Source organism: Pelophylax lessonae, assembly GCF_965119305.1.
Source record: "Pelophylax lessonae genome assembly, chromosome: 3".
NCBI lineage: Eukaryota > Metazoa > Chordata > Amphibia > Anura > Ranidae > Pelophylax > Pelophylax lessonae.
This window is the reverse complement of record NC_138770.1, coordinates 169908193-169924715: the sequence shown is the minus strand read 5'-3', so window position 1 is coordinate 169924715 and position 16523 is coordinate 169908193. Positions and strand designations below refer to the sequence as shown.

The following is a 16523-nucleotide window of genomic DNA, read 5'->3' as shown; positions in this document are numbered from 1 at the left end:
ACTTAGGTCCTTACTCCTGACTAGACAGAAAAAAACTGATTCCCTGTAGCAGAGAGAGGGAGGATATACCCTCAGGGACTGCCCCTAGGGTGGAGCCAGAACGTTTTGTCATTCTGCCTAGTCCTACTCCTGCGGAGACAACATAACCCAGCTCTTGAGAATCAAGAAGACTACGTCTGTCAATGAGCGATAGAGAAATATGTACTGTTACTGTAATAATGACACTGGCAGGAAAGGGGTTAACGCAGGGGCGATCAAAGGGTTAGGGTATGCCTAGGGGGTGTTTTCTAACTGTGAGGATCACAGGCGCTCTGTGCTCATTCCAGAGAGAACAACGGTCTGCTGTGTTTACAACAGGAGACAGTCTTGTTCTCTATACGGGGAGCGATCGCGGGTGCCCGGCGGCAATCGCGGCCACCGATCTCATGGATCGGCTTCCCCGCTGCCTAATGGGGGCACGAGCATGCCTCCAGGGGTGTGTGCACTGCCCCCAGGAGAAATCTTGCGAACCGCCGTACAGGTATGGCGGTTCGCGCAGCAGAGCCAGCCTGCCGCAGTCAGCAATTGGTTAAAACGCATGAGATCTCAAAGAGGAAAAATATTATGTTGGAAATCTATACTAATATGGACTGGGTAATGTGTTAGGAATGAAAGGATGTCACATTGTTTGATGGAAATTAAAACTATCAACCTACAGAGAGCTGAATTCAAAGACTCCCCGAAAATCAAAGTGAAAAAAATGTTGCAGCAGGCGAGTCCATTTTGCTCAAATTGCATTGTAGCCACTTAAAATGGTTCTCAGTAGTTCGTACGGCCCCCACGTGCTTGCATGCATTCCTGCCAACGTCGGGGCATACTCCTAATGAGATGACGGATAGTGTCCTGGGGTATTTTCCTGCAGCTCTGGACCAGGGCTCCTGAACAGACAGAGGTGCAACCTGGCAGCGTCGGATGGACCAAAACAATGTCTCAGAGGTGTTCTATTGGATTTAGGTCAGGAGAGCATGAGAGCCATTCAATGGTATCAATTCCTTCATCCTCCAGGAACTGGCTGCGTACTCTCGCCACGAGGCCAGGCATTGTCATGCACCATAAGGTACCCAGGACCACAGCACCAGCGTAGGGATCTGACCATGGGTCCAAGGATTTCATCCTGATACCAAATGGCAGAATGCCATTGTCGAGCCTGTAGAGGTCTGTGCATTCCTCCATGGATATGCCTCCCCAAGCGATCCCTGACCCACCACCAAACCAGTCATGCTGAACAATGTTACAGGCAGCATGATATTCTCCATGGCTTCTCCAGACCTTCACCTCTGTCACACGTGCTCAGGGTGAACCTGCTCTCAGTGAAAAGCACAGTACGCCAGTGGCGGACCTGCCAATTCTGGTGTTTAATGGCAGATGCCAATCGAACTCCATGGTGCCAGGCAGTGAGCACAGGGCCCATTAGAGGATGTCGGGCCCTCAGGCCACCCTCATGAAGTTTGTTTCTGATTGTTTGATCAGAGACATTTACACAAGTGGCCTGCTGGAGGTAATTTTGTAGGCCTTGCAATGCTCAACCTGTTCTTCCTTGCACAAAGGAGCAGATATGGGTCCTGATGATGAGTTTAGGACCTTCTATGGCCCTGCCCAGCTCTCCTAGAGTAACTGCCTTTCCCCTGGAATCTCCTCCATGCTCTTGAGACAGTGCTGGGAGACACAGCAAACCATCTGGCAATGGCACGTATTGATGTGTAATCTTGGGAGGAGTGGAACTGCCTGTGCAACCTCTATAGGGGCCAGGTAACGCCTCATGCTACCAGTAGTGACACTGAGCCTAGCCAAATGCAAAACTAGTGAAAAACAGTTAGAAAAGATGAGTAGGGAAAAAAATGTCATTTGCCTCTACCAGTAAAACCATTTCTATTTTGTAGGTTGTCTCATTGTTGCCTATCTAGTGCACCTGTTTTTACTTTAACACCAAAGCAGCTGAAAATAACTAACAGCCCCCTCTGCTACTTAAATGATCAGATTAATATCCAAGGAGTTTAACTGACTTGATGCTATACACTCTGATTAAAAAGTGTTCCTTTAATTTTATTTTGCTCAGCATAAATGAGTACAGCCCATCAGATTTGTCTAGGGATGCACCGAAATTTCGGCCACCGAAATTATCGGCCGAAAATGAGCCCATCTAATTTCGGCCGATAATGGGTTAACATTGCCGAAAATAAATATGGCCGCCGTGGGGAAGGAGGAGGGCGCAGCGCAGGGCAGGTTTTAAAAGTCCCGCCTCTGGCCGGCCGTCCGCCTCTCAATGACGTCCCTACTACGATCTGTGCATTATGAATGGACATACCAGGCGGGGGGGCGGGGCGAGCAGCCGCTATAGATAGAACCATGTGAATTATCCCTGTCAGCTCAGCGCGACTATGTGTGAATGAGAACAGAACTGACCTGACACCGGGCGGGGGGAGCGGCCGCTATTAGCTGTAACTATGTGAGCCTTTCACTTCCTTGTCAGGCATGTATCTCCGCTGACAGGGAAGTGAAGCTCTCACATAGTTACAGCTAATAGCGGCCGCTCCGCCCGCCCCCCCCCCCCGCCCGGTGTCAGGTCAGTTCTGTTCTCATTCACACAGTCGTGCTGAGCTGACAGTGAAGGATCACATTAGTTCTATCTATAGCGGCCGCTCGCCCCGCCCCCCCCGCCTGGTATGTCCATTCATAATGCACAGATCGTAGTAGGGACGTCATTGAGAGGCGGTGCCGCCGGCCAGAGGCGGGACTTTTGAATGAAGGACACCCGAGGAGGGGGACGCTGAGGCAGTGGGGGTGGGGGGGAGATGGGGGAGAGCTGATGCAGCTTTCCAATGGTATTTGTATTATGAAGCATGAGGGGTTAATATATTGTCACTGCTGGTCACTCATCTATTAGTGATCGTCCAGTGGCAGGTAATTAACCCCTTTGTGCTGCATTAGTGCAACCAGTATCAGTGTTAATTAACACTGGTTGCACTGATACTGGTTGCACTAATGCAGCACAAAGGGGTTAATTACCTGCCACTGGTCGATCACTAATAGATGAGTGACCAGCAGTGACAATACATTAACCCCTCATGCTTCATAATACAAATACCATTGGTAATTAAATTAACCTCTTGCCAACCCATCACAGTACATATACTGTGACAGGGTGGCAGCGACAGGTGTACGTCACTGCCTGTTTTTGGTGTATGCCCCGGTTCTATCCATTTTAAATTTTTTTGGGGGAAAAAGTAATTTTCGGTTTTGGTTTTCGGCCAAGGGCATCCTGCATTTTCGGTTTCGGCCCAAAATTTTCATTTCGGTGCATCCCTAGATTTGTCAGAAAACCTTTACTTTTCTTTCAGAATTAAAATTTTCTATAGCACACTATACTAAAAAATACTCCACACAAAAAAAAAAAAAAATTCTTCCCTAACAAATTCATTCAAGACCATGTTGCAAAAATGAATACACCCTAACGAAAGTCTTAGGAGCAAACTAAATTTTAGACAACAAAACCCTAATTACCATGAATTCAACTACAATAAACATTTAATTATTCATTAAACAGGTGTCCAGCAGACAGTGGATTATAAAAGGGCGTTATTTAACAAACAAAAAAAACCCTTCCCATTTCATGCTGTCAGCAATGGCACCACATGTAATATAAATGTCACAAGGCATGAGAAAGACAATTTCTTTACACAAGAATGTTGAAGGCTACAATTAGATCAGCAAAGCTTTACTTATGAGTCAGAATACTGTAGCAAAAATGATACAAAAAGATGGAACTGCAACCATCTCACAGAGACGTTCAAGCAGTCCATGGAAATTAGCACCTCAACAGGAACGTCTTCTGATGAAAAGGGTTGAAGAAAAATTGCCATGCAAGTTTACTGCAGTTAGCAAAAGAAGTAGAAAGCCAAACTGGGGTGATCATTTCCCGTGACACAATATGTCGTACACTGCAGAGGAATGCATGGGTGTTGTCCACGAAGGAAGCCTCTCCTAAAGCCCATGCAGAAAAAATCCCGCCTAGAATTTGCCTGGGCCCATGCTAATAAAATAAGACGACTACGAGGACGTTGTATTCTGGAGTGATGAGACCAAGATAAATGTTTTTGGAACGGATGGCGTCAAAACTGTATGGCGTCGTAAAGGTGAGTACAATAAAAACAAAATGCATGGTGCCTACAGTGAAACATGGTGTTGGCAATGTCCTTCTGTGGGGCTGCATGAGTGCGGCTGGTGTCTGGGAGCTGCATTTCATTGATGGTATCATGAGCTGAATACCTATGGAGAATTCTGAAGAGACAAGTTGAGCATCACTTTCCATCCAGACTCTAAAAGAGGTTGTTCTCAAAGAATGGAAAAAGATAGATGTTGCAGTATGTCGCCAACTTGTTTATTCCATGCCTAGAAGACTTGGTGCTGTCCTTAAAAATTATAGATGTCATACAAAAAATAGCTGTAGTCGTTTTTGTTGTTGAGTGTATTCATTTTTGCATCAACTAATTTGAGTAAAACGGAAGATTTTGTAATCTAAACTATATCATTAACCTTACTTTCATGTAATGGAGCTAAACAAATGTACTATAACACTCAGTTTTGTCAAAATTTTGAGATATTGATTAAAATCTTACTTTTTAAAAGGGGTGTTATCATTTATGCTGAGCACTGTATATATACACACACAAATCATTTTTCGAGGTTTATTGACACTTTAAGAAGCCAAGGGCAAACTTAGCCTACTACGCTACACCAGTATCTTAACTAGAAATTTTGATGGACTGACACTTAAAAGGGCCACTAAATTTAAAATGGGTCACAATATGTGAAAGCGCAACACATTTCATTCATTACTACTGGTATAACATGGGTATTGAAAAAGCACACATTCCAAGTCCAAGGGTGCTGGTAAAGGCAAAGACTATAGAAAAGAGAAACGATAACTGCTCTCCAGTGAAAACGTTCAATAGAACTTCTCTTCTGTTATCAAGCACATGAAACCACTGAATAAGAGTTCTGTCAGAGTTGGACATCTGGTGAATTCTGTTGTTCATCCTTCTGCTTTACGCAAGACACACATTATGCAACAGGAAACAAAACACCAGTAGACAGTTTTTTTCTATGGCATTTACTGGACAGGAAGTCAGCCATGTCTCTTAAAATACTGATCTTAACAAAGTTACCTTCAGTTTAAGTGTTTTCAGTTCTAATAATATAAAAAAACTTTAAATATTTGTCCATGAATATTACTAAATTCTCATTTACATAAACAGCTAAGGAAAAATTTTTACAGTTTATGTATTGTGGCCATTTAAATCTCTTTGCTAAATCCAATAGCTCCTATTTTTCCTCCCTTCAATTTTCATAAATCAGTCTCTGAGACCTGTAAATCCAATAATCAATTACCAAAATGAAGCTAACTAAAGCAGACCTATAGTCAAAGTAAGACCCCACTGCCCACTGTCCAGCTTGTGCCGTTCAAAGTCCTAAAAGGTAGATAGAAGTAGTACTAAAATATTTGCCTAAGCTTCAGAAACCACTTCATAGGGATCACACCAAATCCAGTCTCAATATCGATCTTTGCTGAACAGGAAATTTGAAAAGGACAGGACTGGCTAAAGCTGGCGATACACTAGAATTTTATTAAAAAAGTTTTATCATAGCATTTGTTTTTCTTATCAATAGGGTCAAATCAATCTTTGTTTTCAGCCACAGCGACCGAACAGGATGGAATTTTTTTTCAACAAACTTCTAACAGAATATGATTTTCATTCTCAATTTAGTTTCGTTCAAAATTCGTTCCCAAATCGAATGTTAAAAGCAATCAAAATTTTCAAGTACTTTTGAACAACATTCGTCAAGTCATCAAATGTACCGATCAGAATTCTTGGACAAATGTTCGTTCAAAAATCTACTAGTGTACGGCCAGCACTACTCTTCTTTTCAGTAGCGGATGCAGGTATTGGATTGCAGAGCAGCAGATTCTGCTGAGACGGAAAGTACTTCTGATCCCTTTTATTACCTTAAATGAGCAAGTTGGACAGGGCAGCAAGGGACTTAATTTAATTATGGGTTTGCTTCAGGAGAAATCAACCATACACAGATTGCAATCGCATCGCAGTCAGCAGAAAAGTAAATGACTGATAGAATATGACATTTTATGAATAGGACAACATACAGCATTTGGCATGACTACTTGGTAAGTGGGTGCATTAAATATTTGAATATGCAAATAACCTGGAAGGCAATGAACATTTTGTAAACAAATAAATATGAAATGTCCCGGATAGGAACAGATGGAAACAATCAGTCATACACAGTGCCAATCTGATAAACAGCAAGTGCGACAAAGAACAAGGCTAACTAAATCCACAGTGAAAACAGCATTCAGTCCAGGCCACAACACACCTTTCAGATTCACAGTCCAAAGCACAGAGTGGACAACACAAAAAGCAGCACAAAGATGTCATTGTGGAGTTCTGGTGTCAGATGGTAAACCACAATCCCATCACTTAGAACCCCAAACGTAGATAAGAAGATACATGTTGTTGATACAAGTCTTTGATATGTTACAATAATAAGGCAGAATGTAGAAAATAAGGAGGGAGATGTACAGGGGTGGAAGTGTGTAAAGCAAATAGAAAATAAAATGATAGCATAATCCGATTCATAATGAGAGAAAGGTAACAATACAGGTAATGTCCTTCTCAGCAGGGCCAGGAGATGCCTTTGGTTCACTAGTGGGGTTACCAGTCTATACAAGTCCAGTCTTTTGGTGAATGCACCTAACCTGGAGTTTTACCCCTCACTTCCCACAAGTTGCTCTCAAGACAAAGGCTTGATTAGATAAAGTTTCTCTCCATGCTCGCTGGTAAAAATTGGAGCCTTTTTGTAATGTTCTACCAATTCCTCCATGGTGGTAAACTTGCGCTGGCCGATGCAATACACATTGTCTTTCATCTGTACTTTGAAATGCTTGTTCTTGCCTTGAGCTTTCAGTGACACAGAGAAGTCATTTGGCTTTAAAGAAGAAAGGGAAAAATATTAGAATATTCAACATCAACTGCAGGACATTTGTTAACATAAATCACTCAAAGCCAATAATAGCAAATAAAACTCAGCGGGATTCCCCTCCACAAATACATTTGTTTATCATAAGATTATTTGAATTGCTCAGGTTTGCAACAGTTGCTTTAAGGCCTTGTTCACACTATGTGCAGAGACATGAGTTTTTTTTAATGCGTTCTACGAGGGTTGAAAGAAAACCTTTGTTCTCTATGCGCCCTATTCACACCATAACTCTAGCATCACGCAGACTTATTCTATGCAGGAATCTGCAATGTGTACGCAGTTTTCTGCACAGGAAAAAAAGAAAACTGACATGACATCAACATTATGGTGTGAACAGTGCAGAAGTGCAAGTGATGACACACACATATGAAAACTGATGCCAAGGAGTATAAACACACACATGAAAACTGATGCCAATGAGTATAAATACACACATGAAAACGTATGTCAATGAGCAAAAAACCTCACTGAAATGTGCATGAAAACTCATGTCTCTGCAAGTGAAATCTGCAGTTTTTCCCATCAGTTTTTATGCACGTATGGTGTGGATGAGGCCTAAAACACTCATTTACATTTTGAATATTGATCTTAAAGCCCAACTCCAGGAAATTAAAAGATCTCCCTTGTAGTGGGGCTGCACCTGAACTGGTCTGGATGACATTAGAGACCATACACCACCAGCATGCAGGGAAGAACTATCAGAAGGGAGGAGCCTAAGGGAGGGGAAGATTAGGTAAAACTAGACAAACACACAAATAACCCTGGCAGTATAGGTGCAGCACCACTGCAAGGGAGGTTTTTGTTTTCATAGAGTACAGCTAAGTGGTTGTAAAGTCGAACATTTAAATCAGCATTCTCCCTTTTAATTTTGGGCTCTTATAGTGGCAGTGTTTTTTTTTTTTTTTTATTAAAGTGTCTAAATACCTTTTCCATGTATCCTGATATAACAGTCACATGATTTATTCTGCTCCCTCTCTCCAGCTGCAGGACTGATATGAGAGGGGCTGCTAGTCTTGTACTGAGAGGACTCCATAAACTTTGACCTTGTGTCTGATTGGCAGTGAGCCAATATAGAAGGAGATTCTGCACTCAAGATCCAGCTTGCAAAGACATGAAAGCAGTTAACCCCATAAATGCCGAGCAGCATTTGGGGCATTGGGGATGCAGCCAGTGGCGTACTAACGGGGGGGGGGGGGGGGGGGGGGGCCGTCCGCGCACTGGGGGGGTGTCAGGCTGCTCGGAATATCAGTCAGTGTGAAGGAGCTGCAGCTCCTTTAGTCCGCGCTGCTCGCGGGGGCGGCGGCCAGCGGGAAGAAGGTGAGCACTGAGCAGCCTCCTTCTGTGTGACTGTCTGGACTGGAGAGGAGATGGGACAGCTGGATATAGAGGGATTCATCTTTCCGTATTTTGCTGCCGTTGAATGGCCGATTCTCCTCTCCCATCTATATGCAGCTGTCCCATCCCCTCTCCTATACAACTTGCTGGCCCCCTAGTGCTCTCCAGCCCCCCCTCCCCTTGCTCTTAACCCCCCCGCTCTAAACACCCCACCCCCCTGCTCTAAACACCCCCCCCGCTCTAAACACCCCCCCCCGCTCTAAACACCCCCCTGCACTAAACACACCCCCTGCTCTTAACACACCCACTGCTCTTAACCCCTCAGTGCTCTTGCCCCCCCCCCCAGCGTTCCTTAGCCCCCCAGTGCTCTTCAGCTCCCCGCAGTGCTTTTCATCTCCCCCCTATGCTCTCTGGCTCCCCCAATGCTCTCCACCCCCCTGTGCTCCCTGCCTTCCCCCTCAGTGAGTTCCAGTTCCCCCCATGCTCTCCATCCCCCTGGTTTTCCCTGTCCCCCCCCCCCAGTGCTCTCCACCCCTGCGCCTTCCAACCCCCCTACAATGCTTTTCAAACCCCTCTTAATTCTCTCCAGTCCCCCTCCGCGCCCTTCAGCTCCTCCAGTGCTCTCTGCTTGCCCTGTGCTCTCCGGCCCCCCTAATACTCTTCTATCTTCTATCATGTCTGCAGTCTCTGACCTTCTTTTGTATCATGTCCGCAGTCTCTGACCATCTCTTGTATCATGTCCGCAGTCTCTGACCATCTCTTGGATCATGTCCTCAGTCTCTGACCATCTCTTGGATCATGTCCTCAGTCTCTGACCATCTCTTGGATCATGTCCTCAGTCTCTGACCATCTCTTGGATCATGTCCTCAGTCTCTGACCATCTCTTGGATCATGTCCTCAGTCTCTGACCATCTCTTGGATCATGTCCTCAGTCTCTGACCATCTCTTGGATCATGTCCTCAGTCTCTGACCATCTCTTGGATCATGTCCTCAGTCTCTGACCATCTCTTGGATCATGTCCTCAGTCTCTGACCATCTCTTGGATCATGTCCTCAGTCTCTGACCATCTCTTGGATCATGTCCTCAGTCTCTGACCATCTCTTGGATCATGTCCTCAGTCTCTGACCATCTCTTGGATCATGTCCTCAGTCTCTGACCATCTCTTGGATCATGTCCTCAGTCTCTGACCATCTCTTGGATCATGTCCTCAGTCTCTGACCATCTCTTGGATCATGTCCTTAGTCTCTGACCATCTCTTGGATCATGTCCTTAGTCTCTGACAATCTCTTGGATCATGTCCTCAGTCTCTGACCATCTCCTGTGTGTTGTCTGTAGTCTCTGACCATCTCTTGTATCATATCCTCAGTCTCGGATTTCTCTTGTATTGGGTCCGCAGTCTCTGACCATCTCTTGTATCATGTCTGCAGTCTCTGACCATCTCTTCTATCATGTCTTCAGTCTCTGACCATCTCTTCTATCATGTCTTCAGTCTCTGACCATCTCTTCTATCATGTCTTCAGTCTCTGACCATCTCTTGGATCATGTCCTCAGTCTCTGACCATCTCTTGGATCATGTCCTCAGTCTCGGATTTCTCTTGTATTGCGTCCGTAGTCTCTGACCATCTCTTGTATCATGTCCTCAGTCTCTGACCATCTCTTGGATCATGTCCTCAGTCTCTGACCATCTCTTGTATCATGTCCTCAGTCTCGAATTTCTCTTGTATTGGGTCCGTAGTCTCTGACCATCTCTTGTATCATGTCCTCAGTCTCTGACCATCTCTTCTATCATGTCTTCAGTCTCTGACCATCTCTTCTATCATGTCTTCAGTCTCTGACCATCTCTTCTATCATGTCTTCAGTCTCTGACCATCTCTTGGATCATGTCCTCAGTCTCTGACCATCTCTTGGATCATGTCCTCAGTCTCTGACCATCTCTTGGATCATGTCCTCAGTCTCTGACCATCTCTTGGGATCATGTCCTCAGTCTCTGACCATCTCTTGGGATCATGTCCTCAGTCTCTGACCATCTCTTGGATCATGTCCTCAGTCTCTGACCATCTCTTGGATCATGTCCTCAGTCTCTGACCATCTCTTGGATCATGTCCTCAGTCTCTGACCATCTCTTGGATCATGTCCTCAGTCTCTGACCATCTCTTGGATCATGTCCTCAGTCTCTGACCATCTCTTGGATCATGTCCTCAGTCTCTGACCATCTCTTGTATCACGTCCTCAGTATCTGATTTCTTTTGTTTTAGGTCCGTAGTCTCTTACCATCTCTTGCATCATGTCCTCAGTCTCTGACTATCTCCTTTAGCATGTCTCCAATCTCTTACTCAAACTTAAACACATTGATAATAGTATTAGCTATCTGTCTATGCCAAAGGTAGGACTGTGCAGGGGAGGCAGAGAGTGCAAAAGGGGAAACTGTGATTAGAGAGACAGGGGGGGGGGGGGCAGACTGCAAAGGGCACTGTGATAGGGGGGCTGGGAAATTTGTGCAATAAATATTCTTGGAGACATTACAAATTTTTTGCGGGTGTTTTTACATTTTAAAGTGTGGGGGGGGGGGGGGGGGAGGTGCCAGATATAGGATCCGCCCCGGGTGCCAAATGCTCTAGGTACGCCACTGGATGCAGCATTTCACAAGCAGGAGAGAGCAGAGTGACTGTCAGAAATCATTACAGAGCTGACACTTCTGGCTTATCTCTACTAACGGGTGGGGGAGGGAAATAGTGCCTTTCACTTTCATCATTGTCAACAGAGTCAGTGGAAGACAACACACAGATATAACCCCACAGCTGCTGGGGAGGGACCTGAGCAGGAGGATCACAATGAACCCCTCAATGACTAGGCACTTTCACTATGTAACCAGTAGCCACTCCTTGAAGCCCCTCACTTATTTTCAACCTGAAATTTCATAGATAAATACACGTATACATACATGCATGGGCATGCACAAAGCATACATGCATAAAAGTAAAAATGGCGAGGACCAATGCGCTACCCGGAAGAAAATCTGACCCCAAAAAACGCAGGTGGAGTGTAGATAAAAACACAGTAAAAATATATAACCTAAAACGATGTGCAAATCCGCAATCAGAACAAGCAGCCAATTCTAATCAGTGTCCCCACTGTAAATATCAATATATATAATATATAAAAATCGGCGCTAATTCAAATAAAAATCTTTATCTGGAAAAATGGTAAAAACTGTGTAAAAATTGGAGAGGACATAAATAGTGTTCCTAAAAAAATTCCATGCAGGTGGACAATTGTGTGCAATAAAATAGAAAAATATCTTCAACAATAAAATCTAATAAGAGAAGATATGAAGCAGAATAATACCGGATTATCCTAATACAAGTGAATGGTACAGATGGATAAATGGGTGAAGGTTGTGGTGAATAAACCAAATTATTATGTGTCCTATGTGCTGGTTAGAAGTGTAGAATAAATGGATCCAAACAATTAGTGCAAATAAGGGGATAGTGAAAATGTGTAAAATAAGATGTACAGATGGATAAATTCTCAAAAAATAAACTATTCGTACACATCCATAATAAATCGGTCAATCATAAAAACTTCAAATAAATAAATATAGTATGTAGTCCATAAAGTGAACAAACAAGTGATTTCCCAATACAGGAGACTAGAACAAATAAATCTTCGTGAATCCACACCCAACAATTCATGCAAGACAATGTCTGGTGATCGTGAGCTCAAATCCAACAAAAGTGTGCACTAGCCGCTCACCTCACTGCACACTCAACAGAGCGTGTCTGAGAATAATCTCATTCAGATAAAGGATTGCCTCCGGGATGGATCACCTCCGGATGGATGGACAAATGGATGGTTGTCACAAGGGATCCTAGCTTCTTAGTATATCCTCTCTTTCTCCTCTATGTGTCCTTCCAAGACAGCGGACTCGCTAATAATGATCAAATGGCTCCCATTCCATGTAAATACTCTCAGATAGGGGGATTTAAATAAATGCCATCATGGTGCAGTATGTATATAACAGACTAGTTTAATAGATAAAATTGCACTTACATCTGAGTAGAACATAAACAGCAATAAACGAAGAGACCGCGGATGCGTTGTCAAACACAGGATACCTCCGGCCGTAAACCGAAGTGACGTCACCTGGCTCCTCCCGACGCGTTGCGTCACCAACACACGTGACTTTATCAAGGGATCTTGATAAAGTCATGTGTGTTAGTGACGCAACGCGTCGGGAGGAGGCGGGTGATGTCACTTCCGGCCGTAGCCAGAGGTATCCTGTGTTTGACACCGCATCCGCGGTCTCTTCGTTTATTGCTGTTTATGTTCTACTCAGATGTAAGTGCAATTTTATCTATTTAACTAGTCTGTTATATACATACTGCACCATGATGGCATTTATTTAAATCTCCCTATCTGGGAGTATTTACGTGGAATGGGAGCCATTTGATCATTATTAGCGAGTTCGCTGTCTTGGAAGGACACATAGAGGAGAAAGAGGATAGAAGAAGCTAGGATCCCTTGTGACAACCATCCATTTGTCCATCCATACGGAGGTGATCCATCCCGGAGGCAATCATTTATCTGAATGAGATTATTCTCAGACACGCTCTGTTGAGTGTGCAGTGAGGTGAGCGGCTAGTGCACACTTTTGTTGGATTTGAGCTCACGATCACCAGACAACATTGTCTTGCATGAATTGTTGGGTGTGGATTCACAAAGATTTATTTGTTCTAATCTCCTGTATTGGGAAATCACTTGTTTGTTCACTTTATGGACTACATACTATATTTATTTATTTGAAGTTTTTATGATTGACCGATTTATTATGGATGTGTACGAATATTTTTTTTTGAGAATTTATCCATCTGTACATCTTATTTTACACATTTTCACTATCCCCTTATTTGCACTAATTGTTTGGATCCATTTATTCTACACTTCTAACTAGCACATAGGACACATAATAATTTGGTTTATTCACCACAACCTTCACCCATTTATCCATCTGTACCATTCACTTGTATTAGGATAATCAGGTATTATTCTGCTTAATATCTTCTCTTATTAGATTTTATTGTTGAAGATATTTTTCTATTTTATTGCACAATTGTCCACCTGCACGGAATTTTTTTTAGGAACACTATTTATGTCCTCTCAAATTTTTACACAGTTTTTACCATTTTTTCGGCTAAAGATTTTTATTTGAATTAGCGCCGATTTTTATATATTATATATACATGCATAAATACACATATATATGCATACACATACACACAAATGCATGTATACATACACGCATGGACATGCATACACACATGGACACACACATACATTAAGACACACATGTACACATTCACATAAGCATATATACACGCATTCACATGCACACATAAATATACATATACATACACACATACAAAGATACACATACACACACACACGTAAACCTATACATGCACGCACACACAAATGCACGCATGCATATATTCATACAAACGTGCATTCATAGATACACACATCACATGCAATACTCAGTATCAGTAGGACACATGGAAGGATCAGTAGGACACATGGAAGGATCCGTAGGACACATGAAAGGCAGGAAGGATCAGTAGGACACATGAAAGGCAGGAAGGATCCGTAGGACACATGGAAGGCAGGAAGGATCAGTAGGATACACGGAAGGCAGGAAGGATCAGTAGGACACACGGAAGCTAGCTGCTCTCTCCCTCCATATTACACTGTGTGAGACAATGCAGCTTTTACTACGAGAAGGGGGAGGAGCAGCTTCAGGTACACTATATAGTGAACGAAGGCAGTAGTAGAGCAGTGGAGAGGGGCGGGGCGGGCAGTGGATGACATCGTATTCCCGAAACGGACTACAGGGAGAGGCGCACCAAAGAGAGCTGCAATGACAGAGGCATGTATTCAGACCATGATTTCATAGCTCAGCAGCCATGATAAACATGATTAGCTCTCAGGGGGGAGGTCAGGACCAGGCAGGATTAACCAGGTATTGTAGAAGATAGAAAGGGGCAATTGAAAAAGCTAAAGCACTGTTCTATACAGCTTGTACTTTTAAAGGGACAGGAGCATCATTTTTTTTTTTTTTTTTTTTTGAGGGGTGTAACAATCACTTTAATGTAAGTATTGGCTGTGCAATGCTAAACATTTTAACAACAAGTGTAAAGCTACAACCACCAATCATACCTTTATTTAAAATATAACTAAAGGCAAAACTTTTTTTAAATTTTGAATAGAGTGGAGAGGGATTAGAACATCAGTTTTTATTGCTTGTCTGTGTCCCTATTAAAGAGATTCACCCTCCCTATTTGTCCTGTTTACCATTATCATTAAAGGGGAAAGTAAAAGAAAATCCCAAATTTTGGGCTGTCCCCAGAAAAGTAAGAGAGACAATCTTCCAATGGGGACACTAGTTTGTGTGACCTGGGGGTCTCCAAGGAATTCCCTTAATTTTGAGGGATTTCTGCTCACCTACTGTTTGGCTATGGGACAGGAAATGAAGGGAAATGTCCGCAATGGGACACAGATGGGGGGGAAAAAAATCTGACAGGGGTTATAAACCCTCCCTTACTCTATCCAAAACAAAAAAAAAATGTTTTGCCTACAGTTCTACTTTAAAAATCTCAGACTTAAGTTAAAGAACATCAGAGAAATTAAGAGTTCAAAGAAAGCCGCTAGAACCGCAGACAATTTGGAAAATCTTGCCAATTCAGATATATTTCAGCTCATATTTCAAGCTAAGAATAAATAATGCTCATGGCTACAAGGCTCCAGAATGATGTATTGAGATGCTGAACAGCCAGTTGCTCTTAACATTTCGAGAGCCTAGTCTGCTTCTAGCTGGAAAAAGACTGTAGTCAAATAAGATAATTTTAATGAAATGCTCCCTTAACCGCTTGCCGACTGCGCACAGTATATTTACTGCGGCAGTCGGCCCCGGCCAGGCAGAGTGACGTAGGTCTACGTCGCTCGCCTGTCACTCCTTCCAGAGCCAATAGCGGGCGGGCGCGCGCCCGCCGAGGCGCGCGCCCGCCTCGGCTCGTTCACGGAGGAGTGCGGGAGTGTGACTGGCGGACCCGATGTCCGCCGGTCACACTACGATCGCCGGTACAGCGGGAGAAAGACAGAGCGGCTTGTGTAAACAAGCCACCTGTCAGTTCTCCCTGTGTAAAAGTGAAGATCAAACAGTTCTACTATGTAGAACTGTTGATCTTTGTTTTTACACTAGTAGACCTGTCCCTACACAGTTAGAATCACGCCCCTAGGACACACTTAACCCCTCCCTGTCCAATACTGTTAACCCCTTCCCTGCCAGTGTCATTTTTGCAGTAACAGTGCATATATATAGCACTGATTACTGTAGTAATGTCACTGGTACCCCCAAAAGTGTCAAAAATGTCAGTCAAGGGTCCGATCTGTCCGCCGCAATGTCGCAGTACCGCAAAAAAAAATCGCAGATCGCCGCCATTACTCGTTAAAAAAAAAAACACCAAAAATGACAAAAATCTTTCCCTTTGTTAGTAAACGCGATAACTTTTGCGCAAACCAATCAAAATACGCTTTTTGCGATTTTTTTTACCAAACATAGGTAGCGTAAAACAAATTGGCCGAAAATTTTAAAAAATTTTGATTTTTACATTTTTTTTTGGGGGAATTTCATATAAAAAAAAGTGAAAAATATTGTTGTTTTTGCAAAAATTACGCTCTTTTTTTGTTTATAGCGCGTGATCAAAAAATCGCACAGGTGATCAAATACCACCAAAAGAAAGCTCTGTTTGTGGGAAAAAAAGGACGTGAAATTCGTTTAGGTACAGCGTCGCACGACCGCGCGATTGTCCGTTAAAGTCACGCAGTAAAAAATCGCAAAATAACCCCTGGTCTTTTAGCAGGAAAATCCTCCGGTGGTAAAGTGGTTAACATCAGCTACCCAGAAATAGGAAGATTCTTACTACACTGCAGTCATGATCCCAGTCCTTTTTTTTTTTTTTTTTTAGCCCCAGCAATTCTCTTTCTAGTAAAAGTCATCCATTGAATATTTTTTTTTAGGTGGCAGAAGGGCGTACCCTCTC

General features: G+C 43.3%; 1 protein-coding gene across 2 annotated transcripts in view; it reads right to left on the bottom strand.

The window, feature by feature from the left end:
• Positions 1-5785: 5785 nt before the first annotated feature.
• The window catches only part of NCK1 (NCK adaptor protein 1), a 252537-nt gene continuing 241799 nt past the window's right edge, over positions 5786-16523 (bottom strand). For both annotated transcript variants that reach the window (XM_082249625.1, XM_082249626.1), the window contains one exon: positions 5786-7041. In XM_082249625.1, the coding sequence (XP_082105751.1) occupies positions 6847-7041 (195 nt within the window). In that variant the 3' untranslated portion in view covers positions 5786-6846. The remainder of the gene's footprint in view (positions 7042-16523) is intronic.